The 23,133-nt window shown below is 37.9% G+C and overlaps 1 protein-coding gene across 1 annotated transcript; it reads right to left on the reverse strand.

Annotated features, from left to right (window-relative positions):
• Window positions 1-6,117: 6,117 nt before the first annotated feature.
• Window positions 6,118-21,870, reverse strand: LOC109181727 (TMV resistance protein N-like). The gene is made up of 3 exons (XM_019331626.1): window positions 21,129-21,870; window positions 16,074-17,184; window positions 6,118-7,487 (listed from the first exon to the last, which is right to left on the reverse strand). Exons 1-3 carry the CDS (start codon window positions 21,650-21,652, stop codon window positions 6,267-6,269), a joined length of 2,856 nt encoding a protein of 951 aa, XP_019187171.1. The 5' UTR covers window positions 21,653-21,870; the 3' UTR covers window positions 6,118-6,266.
• Between the last annotated feature and the right edge of the window lie 1,263 nt (window positions 21,871-23,133).

The following is a 23,133-nucleotide window of genomic DNA, read 5'->3' on the forward strand; positions in this document are numbered from 1 at the left end:
TTATGATGAGTTAAAATAATGTACATTATAAGTTAAAAAATATATATTGTAGTGAGTCGTGTGAAAAAAATAAAAAATTACACAAAATGATATCGTTTTTGGACCGTGATCGACACAGTTGTGTGGACCACGGTCCACGCAATGACTTGTTTTCAGACTTTTAATAAATTGGCAAGAAACCAGCTAGTCGAAAAGAGTTACCAAATCTCATATATGAGAAAACCAACTTGTGTGATGCACTAGAAGGGAAAGCAAGTCAAGTCATTATTCAAAGCTAAGGCGCATCTTTCTTCAACTAGAGCACTCAACTTGTTACACATGGATTTGTTTAGAGCAGTTGATCCTCCAAGCATCAACGGGAAGAAATATACTATTGTAGTAGTAGATGACTACACAAAATATACGTGGGTCGTATTTCTGAACAAGAAGAGTGAAACTCTAAGGAATTGAAGCTACTAGAATTGTTGAAATTGTTTGAGAATGAGAAAGGTTCAACCGTAGAGAAGATCAGATCAAACAGAGTTTCAGAGTTTCTCAAAAAGGATGTGTTAGAAGTGAGTAGTGATGAGAATAGTGGGGGATGAGAAGGAAGAAAAAGAGGAGAAAAGTGAGCTCAAACCATTATCGGAGAACTTAGAATATGCCTATCTAGGGAGAATTCAACCCAACTGGTGGTCATATCATCGAGGTCAGAAAGGGACAAAAAGGAGAGGTTGGTAGAAGTGTTAGGGAGGAATAAAGGGGTCATTGGGTGGAAGCTAACCGACTTGAAGGGTATTAGTCCTACCATTTGTACCCATAAAATCTTATTAGATGAAGGATCTAAACCTATTGTTCAACCCCAATGGAGGCAAAATCCTAACACCTATGAGGTAGTAAAGAATGAAGTGGTTAAGATCCTAGATGTAGGTATGATCTATCTCATATCTGATAGTGCGTGGGTGAGCCCAACCGACCTTGTGCCGAAAAACAGGGGGATAATGGTTATGGAAAATGATAAGAATTAGCTAATTCCCACTAGGAAGGTCACAAGGTGGCAAGTGTGCATTGGCTATATGAGGCTTAATGAAGTGACTCGTAATAAGGATCATTTTCCGTTACCATTTGTTAACCAAATGGTAGAAAGTGTAAGTGGTCAGGACTTCTATTATTTCCTAGATGGGATGAGTGGGTACTTCTAAATTTTCGCAGTGCTAGAAGACCAAGAGAAAACAACATTTACATGTCTGTTTGGAACTTTCACGTACCAGTGTAAGCCATTTGGTTTGTTTAATGCGCCAGCTATGTTTATGCTGCGTATGATAGCGGTTTTCAAGGATTATATAGGGAAGTTCATGGACAATTTTACAATTTTCGGGGAAACTCTTGAGGATTGTCTAGAAAATTTAGAGAAGGTACTTAAATGTTGCCAAGAAGTAAATTTGGCACTTAGTTGGGAAAAGTACATGGTGGAGGACGGGATAGTGCTAGGCAAGTGTCAAGGAGAGGAATAAAGGTAGATAGAGCTAAGACCTCGGTTATAGAAAGCCTACTCCCACCCACATTCACGTTTCAACGCTTAGGAGCTTTTTAGGCCATGTCGGTTTTTATAGGAGCTTCATCAAAGATTATCCAATATTGCTAGGCCCTTGACCAAATTGCTGGAAAAGGATGTGGCGCTTGAGTTTAATGATGAGTTCTTAGTTGCATTTGAGACCCTTAAGAATAAGTTGGTGAGCGCCCCCGATACCTGTGAGGCCGGATTGGGGTCACCTTTTGAGGTTTTGTGTGATGCTAGTAATCATTCAGTAGAAGTGGTATTAGGACAAAAGAGGAATAAAGTCTATCAACCTATAGCATTTGCTAGTAAAACCCTTGATAAGGCCCAACAAAGCAACACCACCATTGAAAAAGAACACTTAGTCATAGTCTTTGCCTTAGATAAATTTAGACCCTATTTGTTGATGTCTAAGGTGGTAGTACATACGGATCATGCAACCATAAGATTCTTAATGTCAAAAACCGAGATTGATTAGATGGGTGTTACTTCAACAAAAGTTTGACTTGGAGATTAAAGATATGAAATGATCGAAGAATGGGGCAGCGGACAATCTATCTAGGCTTGAGGGATCAGAGCCCAAAGGAAAAGATGATGCAATTACCGAGAGGTTTTCGGAGGAAGGATTATTTAAGGTTATCAATGCTCCTTGGTACTCCGATATAGCAAATTATATAGTTGGAGGAGTAGTGCAAGTGCATTTGGATGCCCATGATAGGAGGAGACTTTTGGCCAAGACTAAACATTACTTTTGGGATGAAGTGTACTTATTTAGGGGGTGTGCGGATCAATACATACAAAGATCTATTCCGGAAGAGGAAGGTTTAGAAATTTTAGGCCAAAGACATGGTAGCCCTTTCAGGGGCCCGCATCATTCGGCGAATCAAACGGCTAGGAGGTATTGGAATCAAGATTTTATGTGCTTTCATCGTCTCGAGATGCTCAAGGTTGTGTGCGCAATTGTGATAGATGCCAAAGGGTAGGGAATGTCACTAATAGGGATGAGATGCCCCAACCTTTATCATAGCGTGTGAGATGTTTGATATTTGAGACCAGACTTTTTTGATCTTTTTTCTAGCTCTACGAGTTTCAAGTATATTTTGGTGGCTATAGACTATGTTTCATAATGGGTAGAGGTCGAAGCCTTAAAGACTAATTATGCTACGGGAGTGATTAGATTTGTCAAAAAGCTATTCTCAAGGTTTGGAGTGCTTAGGGTAATTATTAGTGATAGGGGAAGTCATTTTAGAAATTAAACATTCCTTTGGAAAAAGTGCTTGAGAGGTATGGTGTGCACCAAAGAGGAGGAATTCCATACCACCCTCAATCAAGTGGGTACGTTGAGAATGTCAACCGACACATCAAAGTGATTTTGGAGAAGACTGTGGTTAGACACCGAAAGGATTGAGAGGATCAATTGGATGATACCTTATGGGTGTTTCGTATGGCGTATAAGGCACCAATTGGAACAACACCTTTCTGCTTAGTATACGGGAAGTCATTCCATCTTTTGGTCGAGATCGAACATAATGCTTATTGGGCTATAAAACGGCTTAATAATGATTTGAATTTTGCAGGGCGTGAGCAGTTATGGCAATGGGATGAACTAGAGGAGTAGAGGATATTGGTGTATGAAAACTCCAAGGTTTACATGGAGAAAACCACAATGTACAATGATCACCACATTAAGAAGGGCAAAGAATTTCAATTGGGAGATCAAGTATTGTTATTCAATTCAAGGCTCAAACTCTTCCTTGGGAAACCATTCGAGGTAACAAAAGTATAACCCTATGGAAGATTGGAAATTGCACATTTGGAGACCGTTGCATTGTGCAAGTTAGACGATTAAGTTAAAGGAAATTACGTCAGGCTAAAGTCATTAAACGTGACACTTCTTGGGAGGCAACCCAATGCATCATTTTATACTTTGTTCGTTTGATCAATTTTGATGGTGTGAAGTTGCAGGTCATCCCCAAAAACCAAACCAACCAAATAGAAGAATCAAAGCATGGAGAAGGACGGGCACACCATGTACGACCAGGAGTACGCCTGTACGTGCTTGTCGTAAGCCCCTTTCAGGAACAATAGGCCCCAATTCAGCCAACTCCTTCAATTAACAGTGTACTGCACTGTGGTTACACACTCCCAAAGAAAGCTAATGAATTTAGAAGAAAATCCCAACTATTACAAAATAGCTTTTAAAAGATCTCATCCACCCGATCGTAAGCTTTGCTCATGTCAAGCTTTAGGCCAACATAACCCACCTTTCCTTGCATCTTCCTGTTGAGGTAGCGTTGCGTTTCAAAAACTACTAGAATACTGTGTGATTAACCTGCCTAGAATGAAGGCACTTTGATTTTCATATATGACGAGTGTTCCTAGCAGAGATTCGATTCTACTCCCTCCGTCCCGAATTGGTTGTCTCATTTGCTTTTTGCACGCTTTTTAAGGAATTAAAGTAAATGCTATGTATTTTCCAATTATGCCCTTCACTTTTTCACTTTTGGAAATAAAAGCAAAAGTCATAAGGGTAATTTGGGAAAAAGTAGAATGATGGTGATGTTCAATTTTAGAAAGAGGACAACATTTTGGGACAAACTAAAAAGGAAAGTAAGACATGCAAAATGGGACAGAGGGAGTATTAGCTAAGGGCTATAAGTCTAAGATCGCCATTGTCTCTGATTTGGAAATCTTTAGTATTAGAACAATCTGTGTTTGATTCCAACCCTTTGGGAATTTCCCTGGAGAAAGTCTTCACAAAATTAAATTTCTCAATTTCACTCACTAGGATATCCCAAAAAGTGTTGAAAGAAACCAGGGCGGATGCTCATCTGGTCTTGGCTTTTCTGGTTTCATATAAAAAAAGGACTGCCTTATTAACTTCTTCATTCGTTACCCTCTTAACTAATAGGCTGTTTTGAACTTATGAGATTTTCCCAAACAGGCATTCAATCACTGTATTAACATCTGTCGGACAAGATTTGAAAACCTCTTTAAAATGTTAGTGTTAGAATCATCTTGAAAAGATGAGTCAATGATTTTGCGCAAATTATATCGTGCACCGCGGTGCATGATCGATCATGCACCGCGCATCAAAACGACGTCGTTTAGTTTAATGAAAAGAAATGGTATTCATTTCCCGCCGTTTCACACCTTTCCGCAAAAAGTAACTCTGTTATTCAGTTTCATTTTGTATACACTGCAGTGTCAGTTCAACACAACTACAGTTTCACTTCGATATAACTACAGTTTCATTCGATATTTATAGAGTCAAATATGTGAAAATGTTATTTAACTTTATTTTATATACACTATAGTTTTATTAAAAAACAACTACATGATCATTTTGATATAATTACAGCTTCATTGTACAATATACACTCAAATATGTGAAATGTTATTCAGTTTCATTTTATATACACTGCAGTTTCACTTCACCACAACTACAGTATCATTTTGATATAACTGCAGTTTCATTTGTCGTGAAGTATTGTCGGTTTAGATATACGTACTGTAGTGTCAATTGGTGTTTAATACACCAAATATGTGGACTCCATTAACGGTAACGGCGGACCGTTTCTTTACTTAAAGAAACGACGCCGTTTTTTACCGTGGTGCACATGCACCGCGGTCTGCGATATAACGAATGATGATTTTGATTAAAAGTTCTTCCAAAAGGCTGAACCCCAACCCTAAAGACTCCCCACACCCCGACCCGACAAAGCATTTTGAATAAAAGTTATATGATCTAAATTTCTTTTGTAGATATTTTTACAACTTTTATTAAGCAACTGAAGCAAAAACAAGATAGGAGGGGGACAAGATCAAACCCCTCAACAAGTGGACACAACCCCGACAAAGGCAAATTATACCATGGACCAGGGTCTATCTTGTATTGTAGACCCTGTTTCAAAAATAATCTTCAGACTGTATTTATAGTTGACACATTCTGTACATGCAGTTAATAGTTTTTGTACTTGTAGTCAATGTTACAAAAAACGTTAGGCGCCCCCTAGGCGGCAAGGGGGCGCCTAGGCGCCGATTTTTTTTTAATTAAAAATAAAATTAAAAATTAATTTTTTTTAAAATTTAGTAATAAAACATAAGATTTTCATAGTTATTTCTTAAAAATTATTTACGAAAGTGGTTGTAAAAGTGTTCAAAAGATTGTTTAAACCATCTAAATACATAAAAAATTAAAAGTAAGAGTTAAAAGAAGCATTTTTTTGAGAAATTAGTGGATCAATTACGCGATTTGAAAAAAAAAATTGTCCAAAACGGACAACCAAGTCAAAAGTTATGACTTCCCGAACTTTTTCCAATTTAAAACGCAAAAAAAATAAAAATAAATAAATAAATAAAAAATAAAGCGCCGGTTCAGCCGGCTAGGCGGTCTAGGCGGCAGTCTAGACCGCCTAACCGGCCGGCCGTGGAGGAAGCCGATTCCGACCTTCTTCGCGGTGGCGGCCGGGCGCGATTTTTGCAACCATGCTTGTAGCTATCATATATGTGTTTATAGTTGACACATTCTGTACTTGCACTTGATAGTTTCTCATATTATGTGTCAACAATATCAAGTTATTTGTTTATATGTACAGAAACTGTTATACAAAATGTATTAATTGAAGGTATAAAATTTTTGTATCATGTTCAAATGCAATGAATAGGAGAAAGCAAATCAACTAAAATTATAAGAACATTATTGACAAGACCGCCCCAAACCGTAAGACTATCCATTGTCAAGACCAACAAGCAGATCCGTCACCTCGTTCGACCGCAAATCATTATCATCCTCCGAATGCCCATACATTTCATCGTCCAATTCAGACTTAGACTGAGAAATCACCCTCGACCTTTGAATCCCTTCAAGCTCTCGGTCCTGTCTAGGAGTTCTAAACAATAAGGTCCTTTTAGCACTACTCCTAGCTCGACTAGAGCAGGGAACAAGGTTGCTAAAAGGAGTAGGGAAGCTAGAAGGGGTAGCATTTGAATCAATAGTGGAGGAAAAGTTTGGAGATTTATGGTCAAATACTAGCCCAACTCTGTCTTCTGGCAAAGTATTTTGGTTAAGATCAATGGTGGTAGAGTTAGATGGACTTTGGGTTTGAACATTCTCAGTTGAATCTGCCCTGTGACCCTTTCTCCTCATGGACCTCGTTTGAACACCAAAACCCAAACCCAAACCAACAGGTTTAAGCCTTCTTTTTTTACTTTGTTTATGCGTAACGTTCTTTGCTTCAACACCACCAACTGGACAAGATTCTGGCGAGAAAGACCCAGAAATTTCACCACTTTCTTTCCTCCTATCACTCCCAGATTTGCACGACGTAAAAAGGTGACCAAACTTGAAACATTTGGAGCAAAAAGATGGAACGTTTTCATACTCTAATCTTTGCCAAAACCCATCCTCTGGATCAACCCCTTCATCGGCGAACCCAACCCAAATCTTATCAACTAAAGGCTTCAACAAATCCAGTTCCAGTTTCACCCTGGCAACACTCGGCCTCGTTCTTCCAGCCGTAGCGGAATCCAAAGCCAGCAGTTTCCCCACCGGCCTACACAGATGCTTCAGGCTGTTGGGGTCGAAGAGATGATACGGTAGCCCCGGGAGCGACACCCACGCCGCCGCAAGCGGCGGCGAATCCTTCCGCGTGCTCCAGTCCGGCGACCACCGAGTCAGGCGCATTGGTTTTCCGGCGACTATCGCGAGCCCCTTCGCCAACACCTTCTCACAATCGTCCTCCCTCGAGAACCTAATCAGAATGTGGCGGAGATCCAGTGATCCGACTTGAGCAGAGCCTGTGAGTGTAAAAGTTGATGGGAATTTCTCGCGGATTGACTCTAATGAAGGCCGACGACCCTTGGAGAACTTGCCAACCAAGGTCACTCGTTCTTCAATTTCTGCAAGTCTTCCCCATTCATCTTTGAAAAATCTCACCGCCGGCTTACCCTGATGGAATGAAATTATCACACACAATATTTAAAGTGCACAGGATCAAGATTCATGTTTTTTGCATGCATTTATATTTGCACAAAGAGAGGTGCCCTAGAAAAGAAAGAAAGAAAGAAAGAAAATAAAAGAGACTAACCTTTGTGAGAAAGTAGGTTGGGTACGACCAAGTTTTGGTTCCTAAGAAGTGTTGTTCAATACTTATTTTGTTTTGAGTCATTTGCAAGGTGATTTGAATTCGTTGTTGGTTAATTTCTTATATCATGTTCTTGGTGGCATTTGTTGAGATTTTGAATCATGTTTTGATGGAATCGCTTCAAACTTTCATTCAAAGAGAAAAGATTCACACTGTTTCATTGAGAAAGAAAACTCACACTGCTTACATCAACATTCTGCTATATGTATCTATTACAAGAGAAAGAAGATTTTAGGGAAGCCTAAAACGGTGGGCAAAACCACTTCTTAACTAATTAACTAACTAAGCCGGAAATTACACAAAAGACCTTTGACTTAGAAAGTCAAGGCTGGGCTTCCTTGAGGACTAACTGCTGCTTAACTGTTTGGCAAGGGTCCATGGTGGCATTGTGGACCTCAGCATATAGAAGACTTCATCACCCCCCTTAAGCTGGAGAGTGAAGATCCTGAAGTCCTAGCTTAGAGTGAAACACCTCAAATAGAGAAATAGAGAAATAGGAAAAGCCTTTGTGAATCCATCAACCACCTGATTTTGTGAGGAGATGTTCATCAGTTTAACCACTCCCTCATGCACCTTCTGTCTCACAATGTGACAATCAATTTCTATGTGCTTAGTACGCTCATGAAAAACATGGTTTTCTCCAATGGCTACTGCAGAATTGTTGTCACAGAACAAAAGAACAGCTGATTTGCTAGCAATCTTCAAATCTGTGAGCAGGTATATTAACCACTGGATCTCACATACAGTAGAGGCAAGGGCTCTATACTCTGCTTCAGAAGAGGACTTAGAGACTGTTGCCTGCTTCTTTGTCTTCCAAGAGATCAGGGAACTTCCAAGAAAAATGCAGAAACCTGTTATAGATTTTCTTGTCTCAGCACATGTTGCCCAATCTGAGTCTGAAAAGGCTTGAAGTTTAATCTCAGTGTTAGAGGGATAGAACAACCCTTTGCCAGGTGAATTCTTCAGGTACCTCAGCACTCTATGTGCTGCTACTAGATGTTGATCTCTAGGCTTATCAACATATTGACTTAACTGCTGGACAGGGTAAGAGATATCAGGCCTGGTATTAGTTAAGTACAGCAACTTCCCCACTAGTCTTCTGTAAGGCTCAGGGTCTTTAAGCAGAATTCCCTCAGTATTGTTAAGTCTTGTTCCTGGAGTGCAAGGAGTTTTGACTGGCTTAGCATCTATGAACCCATTCTTCTGTAGGATCTCCATAGTATATTTTCTTTGGGATAGGTTGATGCCCTCTGGAGTTCTAAATGCCTCAATTCCCAAGAAGTAATTTAACCTCCCAAGATCCTTGATCTTGTAAAGAGTATCCAGCATTCTTTTCAAGTGTGTTATTTGACTTGAATCTGTCCCTGCCACAATTATATCATCAACATATACCAATAAGGTAGTAAAAGAACCATTTGAAGTTTGGTGAATAAGGAAGGATCTGCTTGGGACTGCTGGAATCCATCTGCTTTTAGAGACTTAGTAAGTTTGGCATTCCACTGCCTACTAGCCTGTTTCAATCCATACAAGGACTTTAGCAACTTGCACACTTGACCAGGCCTATTACTCTTGAACCCTGGGGGTGGAATCATATAGACTTCTTCATCCAAGTCACCATGTAAGAAAGCATTGTTGATGTCAAGCTGCTGAATATCCCACCCCTTAGCAATTGCCACAGCTAGAAAGGCTTTGATGGTTGTCATTCTGGCCACAGGAGAAAATGTCTCCATGTAATCCACTCCCATTTGCTGAGTGTAACCTTTTGCAACTAATCTAGCTTTGCACCTCTCTATGCTTCCATCTGCTTTGTGTTTTACTTTGTAGACCCATCTACACCCAATGGGTGTTTTTCCTTTTGGCAATTCAGTCATAACCCAAGTATTAGTCTGAGTCAATGCATCCATCTCAGCCTGCATAGCTTCCTTCCATTCAATGTGTTGGACTGCCTCTTGATAAGACTGTGGTTCATTAACAGAGGTAATATAGGCAACACAAAGCTTATGGTGAGAAGACAATTTATTATGAGAAATAAAATTCTCTATGGGGTGGGGGGAGGACCTCTGTCCAACTGTATCCCTTGTCATAAGCTGACAATAATAGTCACTCAATCTATGAGGGACAGCCCTTGATCTTGTTGACCTTCTGGGAGGATGATGATTCTGAGGGACATGAATGCCATCACCTGAATCATGAGACTCTTCACTGTTTAATTCTGCAGTGTCAGTAGATATATGGCTCCCAGAGCCAACATTGTTCATTACCTCTTCATTAGAGACATCATCATGTTTGGGAACATAAGGGCATATGTCTTCTGTCACACTTCTGGAAACCATAGGGGTATTTGAATATTGCAGAGGGATCCCTTCTGTCTGTTCCTCAATGGACACTGGAATCAAGGGTAAGGAGGGATTGAGTTCTCCATCTGTGGAATTGATGGGCCTGGTGGTTTCTTGATTTCTGAAAGGGAAGACTTTCTCATAGAACTTGACATTTCTGGAAACAAAAACAACACCATCAGCAAGATCATACAATATATACCCTTTCACATTGGCTGGGAACCCCAGAAAAATAGACTTTCTGGCCCTTGATTCCATTTTACTCCTTCCCTGAGAGATGGTGGCACCAAAACAAAGGCATCCAAAACTCCTTAACTGTTGATAATCTGTTTTCCTTCTAGTGAGCAATTTCAGAGGGGAACATCCACCAAGAACATCAGTGGGCAGCCTATTGATAAGAAAGGAAGCATGTAGGACACAATGTCCCCAAAATTCCAAGGGTAATCCAGACTGGAATCTCAAGCATCTAGCTATGTTCAGAATGTGTTGATGTTTTCTCTCTACTATCCCATTTTGCTGAGGGGTATATGCACAAGACTTCTGATGGATTATCCCTTTTTCATTATAAAAGGAGTTCATCAAGAACTCAGTCCCATTGTCAGTTCTAATTTTCTTGATTTTGGCTGAAAATTGAGTGCTGACATAATTATAGAATGTCTGGAAGATAGTCTTGACCTCTGACTTATATCTCATCATATGCAACCAAGTAAACCTACTGTGGTCATCTACTATAGTTAAGAAGTAGTGCTCCCCTTTGAGGGATGCCACACTGAAAGGCCCCCAAACATCCATATGGAGCAATTCAAAACATTTCTCAGCTCTAGATGTACTGACAGGAAAGGGTGATTTTTTATGCTTGGCAAAGTGACAAGAGTCACATATGAAATCTTTTTGTTGCTGCAAAGAATTGAAACTGATTTCATTCAAAAAAGGGATTTTATTAATGGGATAATGCCCTAGTCTATAGTGCCACAACTCAGCAGACACACTATTACATTGGAAATCATTTCTATCCAAGGACTGGGCTTGTTTCTCAACAGGAGGGGTTTGCAACAGGTACAATCCATCCTTCTCCTTAGCAAAACCAGCCATTGTTCCAAGATGTCCCTGAATGGCACAACACTCAGCATCCATTATCAGCTTGCACCCTGATTGCTTAGCCAACTGACTGACAGAGACAATATTGAAAGCAAAAGAGGGAATATATAACACATTCTTCAACAACAAATCTTCATTTATCTTAACTTCTCCTATGTGGGTAACACTCACAATTTCTCCATTTGGGAGCTTGACAGATATCCCATCTACCTTGCAATATTTATCAAAAAACTGTATGGAGCATAAAATGTGGTCTGTGGCCCCAGAGTCTAGAATCCAGACCAGATGAGTGTTCAAAACAGTATTGACATAAGCATTAGAGAGGTAGGTACCTTGAGGATGCCCTTGCAAGGATTCCTTAAAGTCAGATGTGATCCCTGGTTGTGAAATAGCAACTGCAGCATTACTAGCAGGACCACCATGATTCTGATTTTGGAGTAGACTCAGCAGTTTCTGAAATTGGTCATTGGAGAGCCCAGTGTCAGCAACTTGATTCACAGAAGAATTAGATGATTGTTGCACATCTTGAAGCTGTTTTCCGTTAGATTTGTACCCTGGGACCCATCCAGGGGGATACCCATTCTTTTTGTAACACTTTTCAACAGTATGACCATTCATCCCACAGTAAGTACATTTGGGAATGTTCTTTCCTCCAATGTTTGGGAATTTCTTCTTGTTACTGAAGGCTGCTGCTGCTACTACAGATTGATCTTCATCAGATTGGTCCTGAATGTTACTCATAGCATTGGCCTGAACGAATTCAGTTGCTTTTTGGGCAATAGTCCCTCTGATATTTCTTTCAACTTTGAGTGTCATATTCAAAACCCTTTCCATGTCTGGGATGGGGTCCATAACAAGAACCCCAGACTTAATCGTTTCATATTCTTCATTCAACCCCTCTAAGAACCTGATTATCTGGTCCTCTTCTCTCTGCTTTTGCATTCTACTCACCAAGGTGCAAGAGCACCTGGGAACACACTCACAAAGGAGTAAAGGCCTTAAGGCATTCATCTGCTGCCACAAGGCATTGCTTCTAGTGAAATATTCATTGATACTCATTCTACCCTGAACATTCTTGAATATCTGATTTTGAATTTCGGAAATTTTATGGGGGTCTGACTGAGAGTACCTCTTTTGCAGGGAATTCCAGATGTCGGAGGCTTTGTCAAAATACATTATGCTCTCCGCAATGCTTGGGCTAACGGATTTCAAAATCCAGGAGCAAACTATTCGATTGCACATCATCCATGTTCCGATTCTTGGATCTGTGGCTTCCGAGATTGGAACTGTTCCATTAACAAAAACGAATTTGTTTTTGACTTCCAGCGCCATTCTCATCGATCTGCTCCAAGACGAGTAATTTGTCTCATTGAGAGGAGGAGATACGAGACTGAGATTGGGGTTTTCGGTGACGTGAAGGTAGAAGGGGTCGTCGAATTCGTCGTTGCGCTGATTGACGGGAGTCTGCATCGGAATTTGACTGGTCTGTGCTCCGGCGTGTTCTGACTGACCGGAATTGCCATTTCCGTTTGTCTCCATTACAACTGCGGCGGCGTAGCTTCTTGCCCGCTCTGATACCATGATGGAATCGCTTCAAACTTTCATTCAAAGAGAAAAGATTCACACTGTTTCATTGAGAAAGAAAACTCACACTGCTTACATCAACATTCTGCTATATGTATCTATTACAAGAGGAAGAAGATTTTAGGGAAGCCTAAAACGGTGGGCAAAACCACTTCTTAACTAATTAACTAACTAAGCCGGAAATTACACAAAAGACCTTTGACTTAGAAATTCAAGGCTGGGCTTCCTTGAGGACTAACTGCTGCTTAACTGTTTGGCAAGGGTCCATGGTGGCATTGTGGACCTCAGCATATAGAAGACTTCATCATGTTTTACTTCTCGTTGCTTGAGAATAAGAAGGGTAAAGGGTGGGGAGATTTGATCAGTGTTGTTTTATATTGGTTTTACCTACTATTTTGTGTTTTAAATGATTAATTCGTTATTGATAAGTTTAGCATGATTTTACTCTTATTAGGTTGTTTTTGGTGGGTAGGTGATGATAATTTAGCATTTGTGAATTGAGCTTGAAAGTGGGACATATGGTGAGATTTAGGGTCATTTTAGGCAAATGGAGACACAAGGATGCGTCATGGCATGGAATACCAAGGGAGTATGATCAGGAAGCCTACAATTGGTCATGATCATGATCACGCTTAGACGGTTCGGTTCAAACAGGAGGTTCGAATCGTAATCGGTACTGTGCTAACCGAATCAGAACTCTAAAGTTCCGGTTCCGAGGGACCTGGAAGAGGAGAAGAAGAATGATAATGAAGAGGGTAAGCTTCCTAAGCTTCCAGAGAATGATAATGAGTTCTTGCTGAGTGGAGCCCAGATACGACTTTCTTCTAAATAAATGGAAGATGGGGCAAATGTCAGAGAAAATTTGGAGCCGAAACCGTCGGTTCCGGTTTAGAACCGTGAAATTTAAAAATAAAAAATAAAAAAATTAAAGCAAGCTAAACTGCCAAAGTTCGGTAGTTTTCAAAAAAATAAAATAAAATGGCCAGTGGCCTACTGGCCACTTTCGCCACGTGCAGCGCCAATAAACAACATACCATATAATTTATAACAAAAAAAAAAAATCACGGTTAAAACCCGCGGTTCTAACCGAAACTGCCAGTTCGTCCATTTTCAGAATTGGAACCGGCGGTTTCGAATCAGAACCGAACTGGAACCGAAATCGTGATCATGCCTAATCACGCTATGATATTAAGCTTGGAAAGGCATGTAGTTTTTGAAGTTGGGTTTCACACTGACACTTATAAAATCGACACCAATTAATCGGCGCCTAGGCACTAGGTGCTGGCCGACGGCTTAGCGTATCACCATAATCGGTAGTTTAGGTGGCCGACTAGGCCTCCTAGGCATCGATTAGCTAGGCCACCTAGTCTGCCAATTAACTATTGTTTCATTTTTTTTTTTGAATGAGTTATTTCACTCAAAACGACATCGTTTTGAGCAAAATAACCTTAAATTGTTCTACTCTAAATGTTTTTAGATTAATATTTAATATTTTATTATTAACTATTAAAGTATTAAATAATTTATAATTATCAAGTTTTAAAATAAATTAAACAATTTTTAATAATTTTTTAAAAATAAATAATAAAATAAGAAATTACACGGACGCCTAGGCGTCGAATACTCGTCCCTAGGCGCCTCCCAAGTATTAACGCCTAGCGATTGTTTTAATTATGGTTGGACATCGCCCGCATGGGTAGCTCAACTGGTCATAGAGGTGAAACTTTGGAAGAATGACCAGGGATCAAGTCTCACCAGCGGCAGTGTGGGAGCAACCTCTCAAAGTGAGGGGGACTCCTTGCGCGCAGTGAGCACCGGTCTAGCCTTTGTGGCCCTTAGGATTGGGGTTCAACTTTTTGGAAGAATTATGGTTGGACATCATGTTGATGGTCACGAGCGTAACCGTCAATCTGATCATGGGAATCTGACAGTTGAAGCAAGTTGTCACAATCCATGTCACAAACGTGACTGTTATCGTGAACATTGGACCACTGCCTAGCGAACAACAAAAATACATACTTTCACTAAAACTACACTTCATAAATAAATCAATATTATTATTTATTTATTTATTGTATGCATGAGTGAGATCAAAGTAATAAAGGATGTTAGTATGAAAAGAGAGAATGAACTAATCACACATCCATCCCATTTAGTCAATGGTGCTTGATGCACATGAAAAAGGCATTATCATAATGTGAATGTGCAGAACATTCCATGAGGACCATGACTAACAAAATAACAAATTATCTAAGTCAATGCTGTTAATTTGAGGAGATTGAAAAATTGTAAAACAGATGAGTTTCAAAAAAAAAAATTGACATATTTATAAATAATTAAGAAATGAGCATATTTGAGTATACTAAAGTGAAAACGTATAATATAAGTGAATGTCCAACACAATAATGAAGATAACAAATATAGTTACAAAAGTGTAACGTGGCAATGTAAAATGCACAATGTGTATTGAAATCATATATATATATATATATATATATATATATATATATATATATATATGAGTTCCACTATCGATGCAAAAAATGTTTACAAAACCATGCTAATTGATATGTTAAATACAGTCATAAAATTGTACGTTAATGTAGAAATGTAAAAGTGCAATATGTATAATAAAATGTGTATATATAAATTTAAAAGTTCACTTTTTGTAATTGAAAATGTATAATATATACAAATTAAAACAAATACAAGGCTCTTCGCCAAAGTGCACTATTATAATGGTAAAAGTCTATAGTCAAGTAAAGTAAAACATTTTAATTTTGAAAGTGCACCATTTGATAAAAGCCAACAATGTTCTAACAATGCTAAAATGAAGAATTCATGAAGGTAATATATAGTGCATTAACTATAACTGTTTGGTCAGACATAATAGATGGCTACAATTAAATTTGTTCTCACTTTTACATCACTATCAATTATCACTTGATCTATTTCCCACATTCACAGATATATGTATGTAAGTATGTATGCATGTATGTTTTCTAGGGTAAAAAAAAAAAGATGACTATATATAGTAAATTTGCAAAATTATATTCATATTGATGAAAAAAGTAAATAAAATACGAGGTAAAAAAAAAATGACACTTTGGTCCTAAGTTATGACCATGGTATAGATTTAGCCCCTCAATTATTTAGAATGTTAATCTAGTTCCTCAGTAGATATTAAAGTGACAAATTTTGTCCTTGAGAGGTTATATTCACCACTTCATTAAGTGGTATCTGACACTATGCCACCTTAATAATAACTAGCTAGAGAACTATATTGATATACATCTCGAATAACTAAAAGACTAAATTTCACTATGGTCATAAGTAAGGAGTAAAATGTGTCATTTCGTTAAGAGATATTACCTTGTGTCTTAGAAGCACTTCGTTAATCTCATTGGGGCAACATGGCCTAATTCTCTCACTTGGATTGTCCGATGATTCAAAATAAACAATTTCTCTTCCCATTTCTCGTATTAAAGTGTGCATATGTAAACAATCATATTCATCTATGATTATCAAGGACTTGTCAATCAAATCTTCAATTTCAATTGTTGGGAAGCACCTAGGGACCTCATCATATTTGCTAATAACCTTTTGTTTGTGAATTCCTTCTGGAAGATGACAAGCAAGATCAAGGAAGATATCCTTTGCAAATTTACTGGAAAGTCCATCGAAGCTTATTTTAAGTTTTGTGTGAACCTCATTATTAGGAATTGTCATCAATCTCTCGATAGCACTTCTCCAATCTTCATTCTTTTTGTTAGATAGATGAACCCCCAACACTTGAAGAGCTAAGGGAAGTCCTTCACAATAACTTACTATCTCTTTTGATAGCTTACTGTAATGTTCTGGAGGTTCGGGTATTTTAAAGGCATGTTGGCTAAAGAGTCTCAAAGAATTCTCATTGTTCAATTCTTTGACCATATACCATCCTTCCACTTTCAAATCTTTTAATATATGTTTGTCTCTAGTAGTTAAAATAACTCTAGTTCCTGCACCAAACCAATTCCGTTCTCCAGCTAAAGCATCTAGTTGACCAAGATGGTCCAAATCATCAAGCACAATGAGAGATTTTCTTGCTCGAAGCCTCTCTTTGATCAACATGATTCCCTCATCAACATTGTGCACTTTGATCTTCGACTGTAGTAGCTTATTAAGAAGTTCTTGTTGTAGTGCACTTCGCCCATCACTATGTTGATATGAAACTTTTGATCTTATTTCAAGAAAGCAACTACTGTCAAAGTGTTCAAAAACATGGTTATAAACTGCTTTGACAAGTGTTGTTTTTCCGATACCTCCCATTCCATAAATTCCTATGAACTGAACATCATCATTAATATCTCTATGCATTAATCGGACAATGTCTTCAATGCGGGAGTCAAGTCCTACGGGATACTTGGCAACAAACATTGGTACTTGCTCTAGAAGTGACAATACCTCTTTGATAATTTTATTGATAAACTTCGATTCATACCTTTAAATATTCAAATGGAAAATTGAAGCATCATAAATATGTTTTGCAAATATATCAAACACATAATAAAATATCCTAACTATAACCCAAATTGCTAAATCGCCCACTTTTATACTATAAGCTAATTTTGACACATTGAATTTTAACATGTTTTTACATCAAGAATAATGTAATATATGATCATACCTATTGAAGCACAAAAAATCAATATCGCCCCACTGAAACTCGAACCTACTATACGACCTCCCAATTAAAAAACACACTTAGTGTCACTAGACCACAAGGTCATTGGCTGAGACAAATGAGATTTTATTTATCCTAGACTAATAATCTTGTAATAGTAAATATATCATATTTGCATTTTAATCTTAGGTCCATTTTGAAACTCAAAACATGACTTTTGAAAGTAATTTATTAGATATTTCAGTATTTGATTATCCAAAGAAAATGATGTCAATGAAAAATACATAGTATGATCAAAAGAAAAAAGGCTCATTTTGACGAAAAATAATTTTCAAGATTTTTTATTCTGGAAGACATTTTCTAAATTGCTAGAGAAATAAGAACCACTCAGAGTCGTCCACATGTACAAATCAACGAATCAGATGTAATTTTAAAAAACAACGCGGTGACATTTTCATAAATAATTCGAACGTTAATGAGGTGTATTTAATTTGATTTTATTATTATTTTGGGGTTTTTTTTGCATGTTTTTGGGTAGTATTTTAAGAAAATGTGGTTTCTCTTTCTGCTGGCAAATTCCATTTATTTTGTTTCTTGATTCGCGATTTTGCTCTGCCATTTTGATTTCAACAACTTCATCTGTTTCGAGTAATTTTAATGTTTTTTCCTTGTACTACGTTTGTTGTGAGATTGTTCACGGTCTTTTTTTTTTGCTCGTCTTGCTGGTAACATTGTGTTCTTCATTCTACTTCTCGGGCCCCTTGTGCATTGTTGGCTTTCGCTTTGTGCGACACAGTTGGTTTGAGGACCGGCTCCTAGGGTTTTCAGCGCCTCCACCTGTTCTTTCACGCTTAAACATCGGCGATCATGACCTCTAGGCGTCACAAACTGTTCATGATGGTGTGCGTTTGGGTTGGGGTATGGTGTGCTTTTGGATGGTGACCATGCGAATAGGAGGTGTTTTCTGTGCAACTAGTGTGTTTGGGGTGGGAGTGATTCTCTGTTTGGGAAAAGTATAGTGTGCGTTTGGGTAGAGTATGGTGTGCGTTTGGGTGGTGACCATGCGAACAAGAGGTGTTTTCTGTGCAACTAGCGTGTTTGGGGTGGGAGTGATTCTCCGATTGGGAAAAGTATAGTGTGCGTTTGGGTAGAGTATGGAGTGTGTCACAAACTGATCGTGATGGTGTATGTTTGGGTGGGGTATGGTGTGCGTTTGGGTGGTGACCGTGCGAACAGGTGGTGTTTTCTGTGCAACTGGTGTGTTTAGGATGTGAGTGATTCTCGTTTGGGAAAAGTATAGTGTGCGTTTCGGGTAGAGTATGGTGTGCGTTTGGGTGGTGATTGTGCGAACAGGTAGTGTTTTCTGTGCATCTGGTGTGTTCGGGGTGGGAGTGAGTCTGCATTTGGGAAAAAGTATGATGTGTATTTTGGTAGAGTGTGGTGTGCGTTTGGGTGGTGACTGTGCGAACAGGTAGTTTTTCCTATGCATCTAGTGTGTTTGGGGGGTAGGGGGTGTCTGTGTTTGGGGAAAGTATGGTGTGCGTTTGGTTACAGTGTGGTGTGCATTTGGGTGGTGACCATGCGAACATGAGGTATTTCCTATGCAATTGGTGTGTTCGGGGTGGGAGTGACTCTGTGTTTGGGTAATATACGGTGTGCATTTGGGCAGAGTATGGTGTGCATAAACGAAGATAGGAGAATAGTCGAAAATCAGTAAAAAAAAAAATCTTTATCTTCCTAAAATACTACCTAACAAAATAATAATTAAATCAAATTAAATGTCATCCAAATTACCAACTCACCCTTACATATATAAATGAGAAAAAAACTAATCTTGGTGTGCTTTTGGGTAGGGTATAGTGTGCGTTTGGGTGGTAACCGTGGGAGCAAGAGGTGTTTTCTATGCAACTAGTGTGTTTGGGGGTGGGAGTGATTCTCCGTTTGGGAAAATATAGTGTGCGTATGGGTAGAGCATGGTGTGAGCCGCAAACTGTTCGTAATGGTGTGCATTTGGGAAGGGTACGGTGTGCATTTTGGTGGTGACCATACGAACAGGAGGTGTTTCCTGTGCAACTAGTGTGTTTGGGGTGGGAGTGATTTTCCGGTTGGGAAAATTATAGTGTGCGTTTGGGTAGAGTATGGTGTGCGTCGCAAACTGTTCGTGATGGTGTGCGTTTGGGTAGGGTACGATGTGCGTTTGAGTGGTGACCGTGCGAATAGGATGTGTTTTCTGTTCAACTGGTGTGTTTGGGGTGGGAGTGATTTTCCTTTTGGGAAAAGTATAATGTGCGTTTGGGCGGTGACCATGCGAACGGGTAGTGTTTTCTATGCATCTGGTGTATTCGGGTGGGAGTGAGTCTGCGTTTGGGAAAAGTATGGTGTGTGTTTGGTTACAGTATGGTGTGCGTTTTGTTACAGTATGGTGTGCGTTTGGGTGGTGACCGTGCGAACATGAGATATTTCATGTGCAACGGGTATGTTTGGGGTGGGAGTGAGTCTGTATTTGGGTAAGATATGGTGTGCACTTGGCCAGAGTATAGTGTGCATTTGGCCAGAGTATGGTGTGCATAAACGAAGATAGGAGAATAGTCGAAAATAAATTTAAAAAAATTCTCATCTTCATAAAATACTACTCCTAAATTTATGCTCATATCTCACAAAATAATAATTAAATCAAATTAAATGCAATCCAAATTACCAACTCACCCTTACATAAATGAGAAAAAAAAAAAAAAAAAAAAACTAATCTTGGCCAAAAAAAAAAAAAACTAATCTCCCTTTTAAATATAAAATAATCTCAACCGTGCATCCTAAATAATGGAAAGCTAAGAATGTTTCTTAGGTACTCATATTAAGATGGTTCTTATAGGATTAATGGCATATATATATATATATATATATATATATATATATATATATATATATATATATATAAAAGGGCACGTGCTAATGATAACAAGCACCCAGGAGAGAAATAAGAACCATTTATATTTGTCTACGTGTCCAGATCAACGAATCAAATGTAATTTTAAAAAACGATGTGGTGGCATTTTTGTAAATAACTGAAACTTTGGTGGGAATAAATGTGTTATAAATACAAATAGCTAGTGGACCTTTTGCAAGTAAAAATTGCAAGTAAAATCACTTACAAATGCACCTATTTTCACTTAGAAGTGCAAGTAATTTACCTTGTTAACATTCGTGCACCTAGGTGCAACTAATTATAACGTTAGGTGCACCTAGTTATAACGTTACGTTAGATGCCCTTAGTATTGGTGCTAGTGTAAATTTTACTAGCACCTGTAATATATTTTACATGCACTTGTAATACATTTTACTTGCAATTAGGTGGACCGTGGATTATATGAAACTGCTACTTGCACTTGTAATACCTTTTACTTGCACTTCGATGTTCAATTATTTGCGAAAATGCCACCGCATTTTTAAAAAAAAAAAATTTGTGTTTCTCATCCGTTAGATCTAGACGCGTGAACGGATGTTATGCGTTCTGAGTTCTCTCCTTGACACTCGTTCTCACTTGAGCGTGCCACTATACACACACGGAGGCCTTGTGCTATCGCCCTGATGGCCTGTGCCAGACGTGATGATAAAATTAATTTAAGAGTTTTTAAAAATTAGGTTTAAGATATCATATTTTAATTATTCAATAAGATTTGAAAAGACCTAAGAAAGGAAACACAATGATTTCCCTTGATAACATAGTAAAAAAAATCAGATAATATTAAGTAAGAAAAAGTTACCCATTAGCCTCTTGTTGCAAGTCCCATCCTGAGAATTCTCCAACTTTAGTTAGTGCATCTCTCCAGCTCTTTACCTTTGCTTCTCCGAAACGTCTTTCATGCCTTGCTAAGGCCGTCCCATACTCACCGGTTTGCTTAGACACTTGGGAAGGGTTAACATTATAAAATATAGGAAGTACCACCTGGTTCCTCATCTCCTTGCACTTGAGGATTTCCACAAGTTCATCGAGACACCACCTCGAAGAAGCATAGTCTTTCGAGAATACGATAATGGAAATTCTTGAATTTTGGATTGCTCTCTCAAACTCTGACGAAAGGGTTTCGCCTTTTCTAACTTCTTCCTCGTCTCTGAACGTGTTGATTCCAGCTTGACATAATGCAGAATAAAGATGGTCAGTGAAGTTTTTTCGGGTATCCCCTCGGAAACTTATGTATACATGATATTCCCATGGAGCATGGGAATGGTTAAGGAAGGTGGACTGGGAATTGGAAGAAGATTCAGCTTTTATTTGTGTAGTGGCCATAGACGAAAGAATATATTGGACTATCACGTTATAGATAAGCTTACATACAGAAGTAGATATGAAGAAGCTAGTTACTAACTATACAATAATAATAATAATAATAATGATAATAATATAATAATGATAATAATAATAATAATAACAATAATTGAAAGATGATGAGAGCAACTTGCAACTCATTTCTTCGAATCTTCACTGTTTGTCAGAGAAGCATTGTCTCCATGTCAATCAGTTCAGAAGAAATCTCATGATACAGCTTTTGGAGAAGTATGTAATGCATGCGTATTTTGAATAGTACTTATTTTCTCCAACTTTTCTAAAATCCAAACACTACCAAACAAAATGGTTACGAGTAATTTTTAAAATTCATCAGGCTGTAATTTATTTATTTTGTTTTTACGAATCTAATTTCGAATCATCTTCCACCTACAATTAATCTATATTGCAATTAATTTCAAAATCAGAGGATTTGGAAGAGAATTTTAAATTAAATTCGTAAATATTACAATTAATCTATACCTTACAACTGCAATTTAGACGTATTCAGCAGAATTCGAACAAGAGTAGAAATTAGATTTTTTAGGAGTTTTAATTAATATTTACGAATTAACTCCTCTGCAGAGCAATTAATTCATCAAATTTCAAATTCTCTTCTAATGCGTATTTAAATTCTCTATTAGTATTTAGGAATTAATCGAATTGGTATTCAAATTTAACAGACCAAATTAGTACTAATCTGATTAATTCGTACTAATTGAACATTTGTCTATTAAATTAATACCAATTAATTAGTATCATATTAGCCAAACACTTTATGCTTAGATGGCATGTAGTGACCTCTCCTATGTGAGAGGTCATGAGATTGAGCCTTAATAGTTTTATTAGCATTTAATAAATACTAATTTAAATTATTAAGGGGGTGTATTCAATCAAGATTTTTATAAATTTTTAAAGACGTAAATTTAAATACTAATTTTCTGATTTAATAACGATTTTAAAAGTTTGGTAGTATTTGATCTCACTTTTAAAGACTCTTTAAAAGTTATTCAGTATTCGATTCAGACTTTTAAAAAGTCTTTAAATGTATATTGGTATTTGATTAAGACTTTTATAGAGTTTTTTTAAAAGTCTACTGGTATTCAAAAACTTATTAACTTGCATAGATTCTACCATATTAGAATTCCTATAGAGTTTTCCTTTACAAATATAAATGCTTGAAATCGGACCTCCAACCCGCCCAAACTTTTTAACTTCCTCTCCATACATTTTTTTCCCTATTTAAACTTGACAAACTATTCATCTTTTCATGTCAAATTTTACAATACATTTCATAACTTTAATACATATTCATATACTTTTTATTTTACACATATTTATGCAAACAAATTATATTGGGAAAATGACACTTTTTTCCCCTGAGTTATATACTTATAGTCATTTTTCCCCCTCAATTATTTAGGTAAGCACATTAGCCCCCTCAA

The sequence above is a fragment of the Ipomoea nil genome, unplaced genomic scaffold (assembly GCF_001879475.1).
Source record: "Ipomoea nil cultivar Tokyo-kokei standard unplaced genomic scaffold, Asagao_1.1 scaffold1043, whole genome shotgun sequence".
Classification (NCBI taxonomy): Eukaryota; Viridiplantae; Streptophyta; class Magnoliopsida; order Solanales; family Convolvulaceae; genus Ipomoea; species Ipomoea nil.

Coding starts and splice junctions, on each gene's coding strand:
- LOC109181727 (XM_019331626.1), bottom strand. CDS start 21,652: ATGGCCACTACACAAATAAAAGCTGAATCTTCTTCCAATTCCCAGTCC. Junction 17,185..21,128: donor TTGCAACAAGAGGCTAATGG/GTAACTTTTTCT, acceptor GAATATTTAAAG/GTATGAATCGAAGTTTATCA. Junction 7,488..16,073: donor AAGTGCTTCTAAGACACAAG/GTAATATCTCTT, acceptor TCATTCCATCAG/GGTAAGCCGGCGGTGAGATT.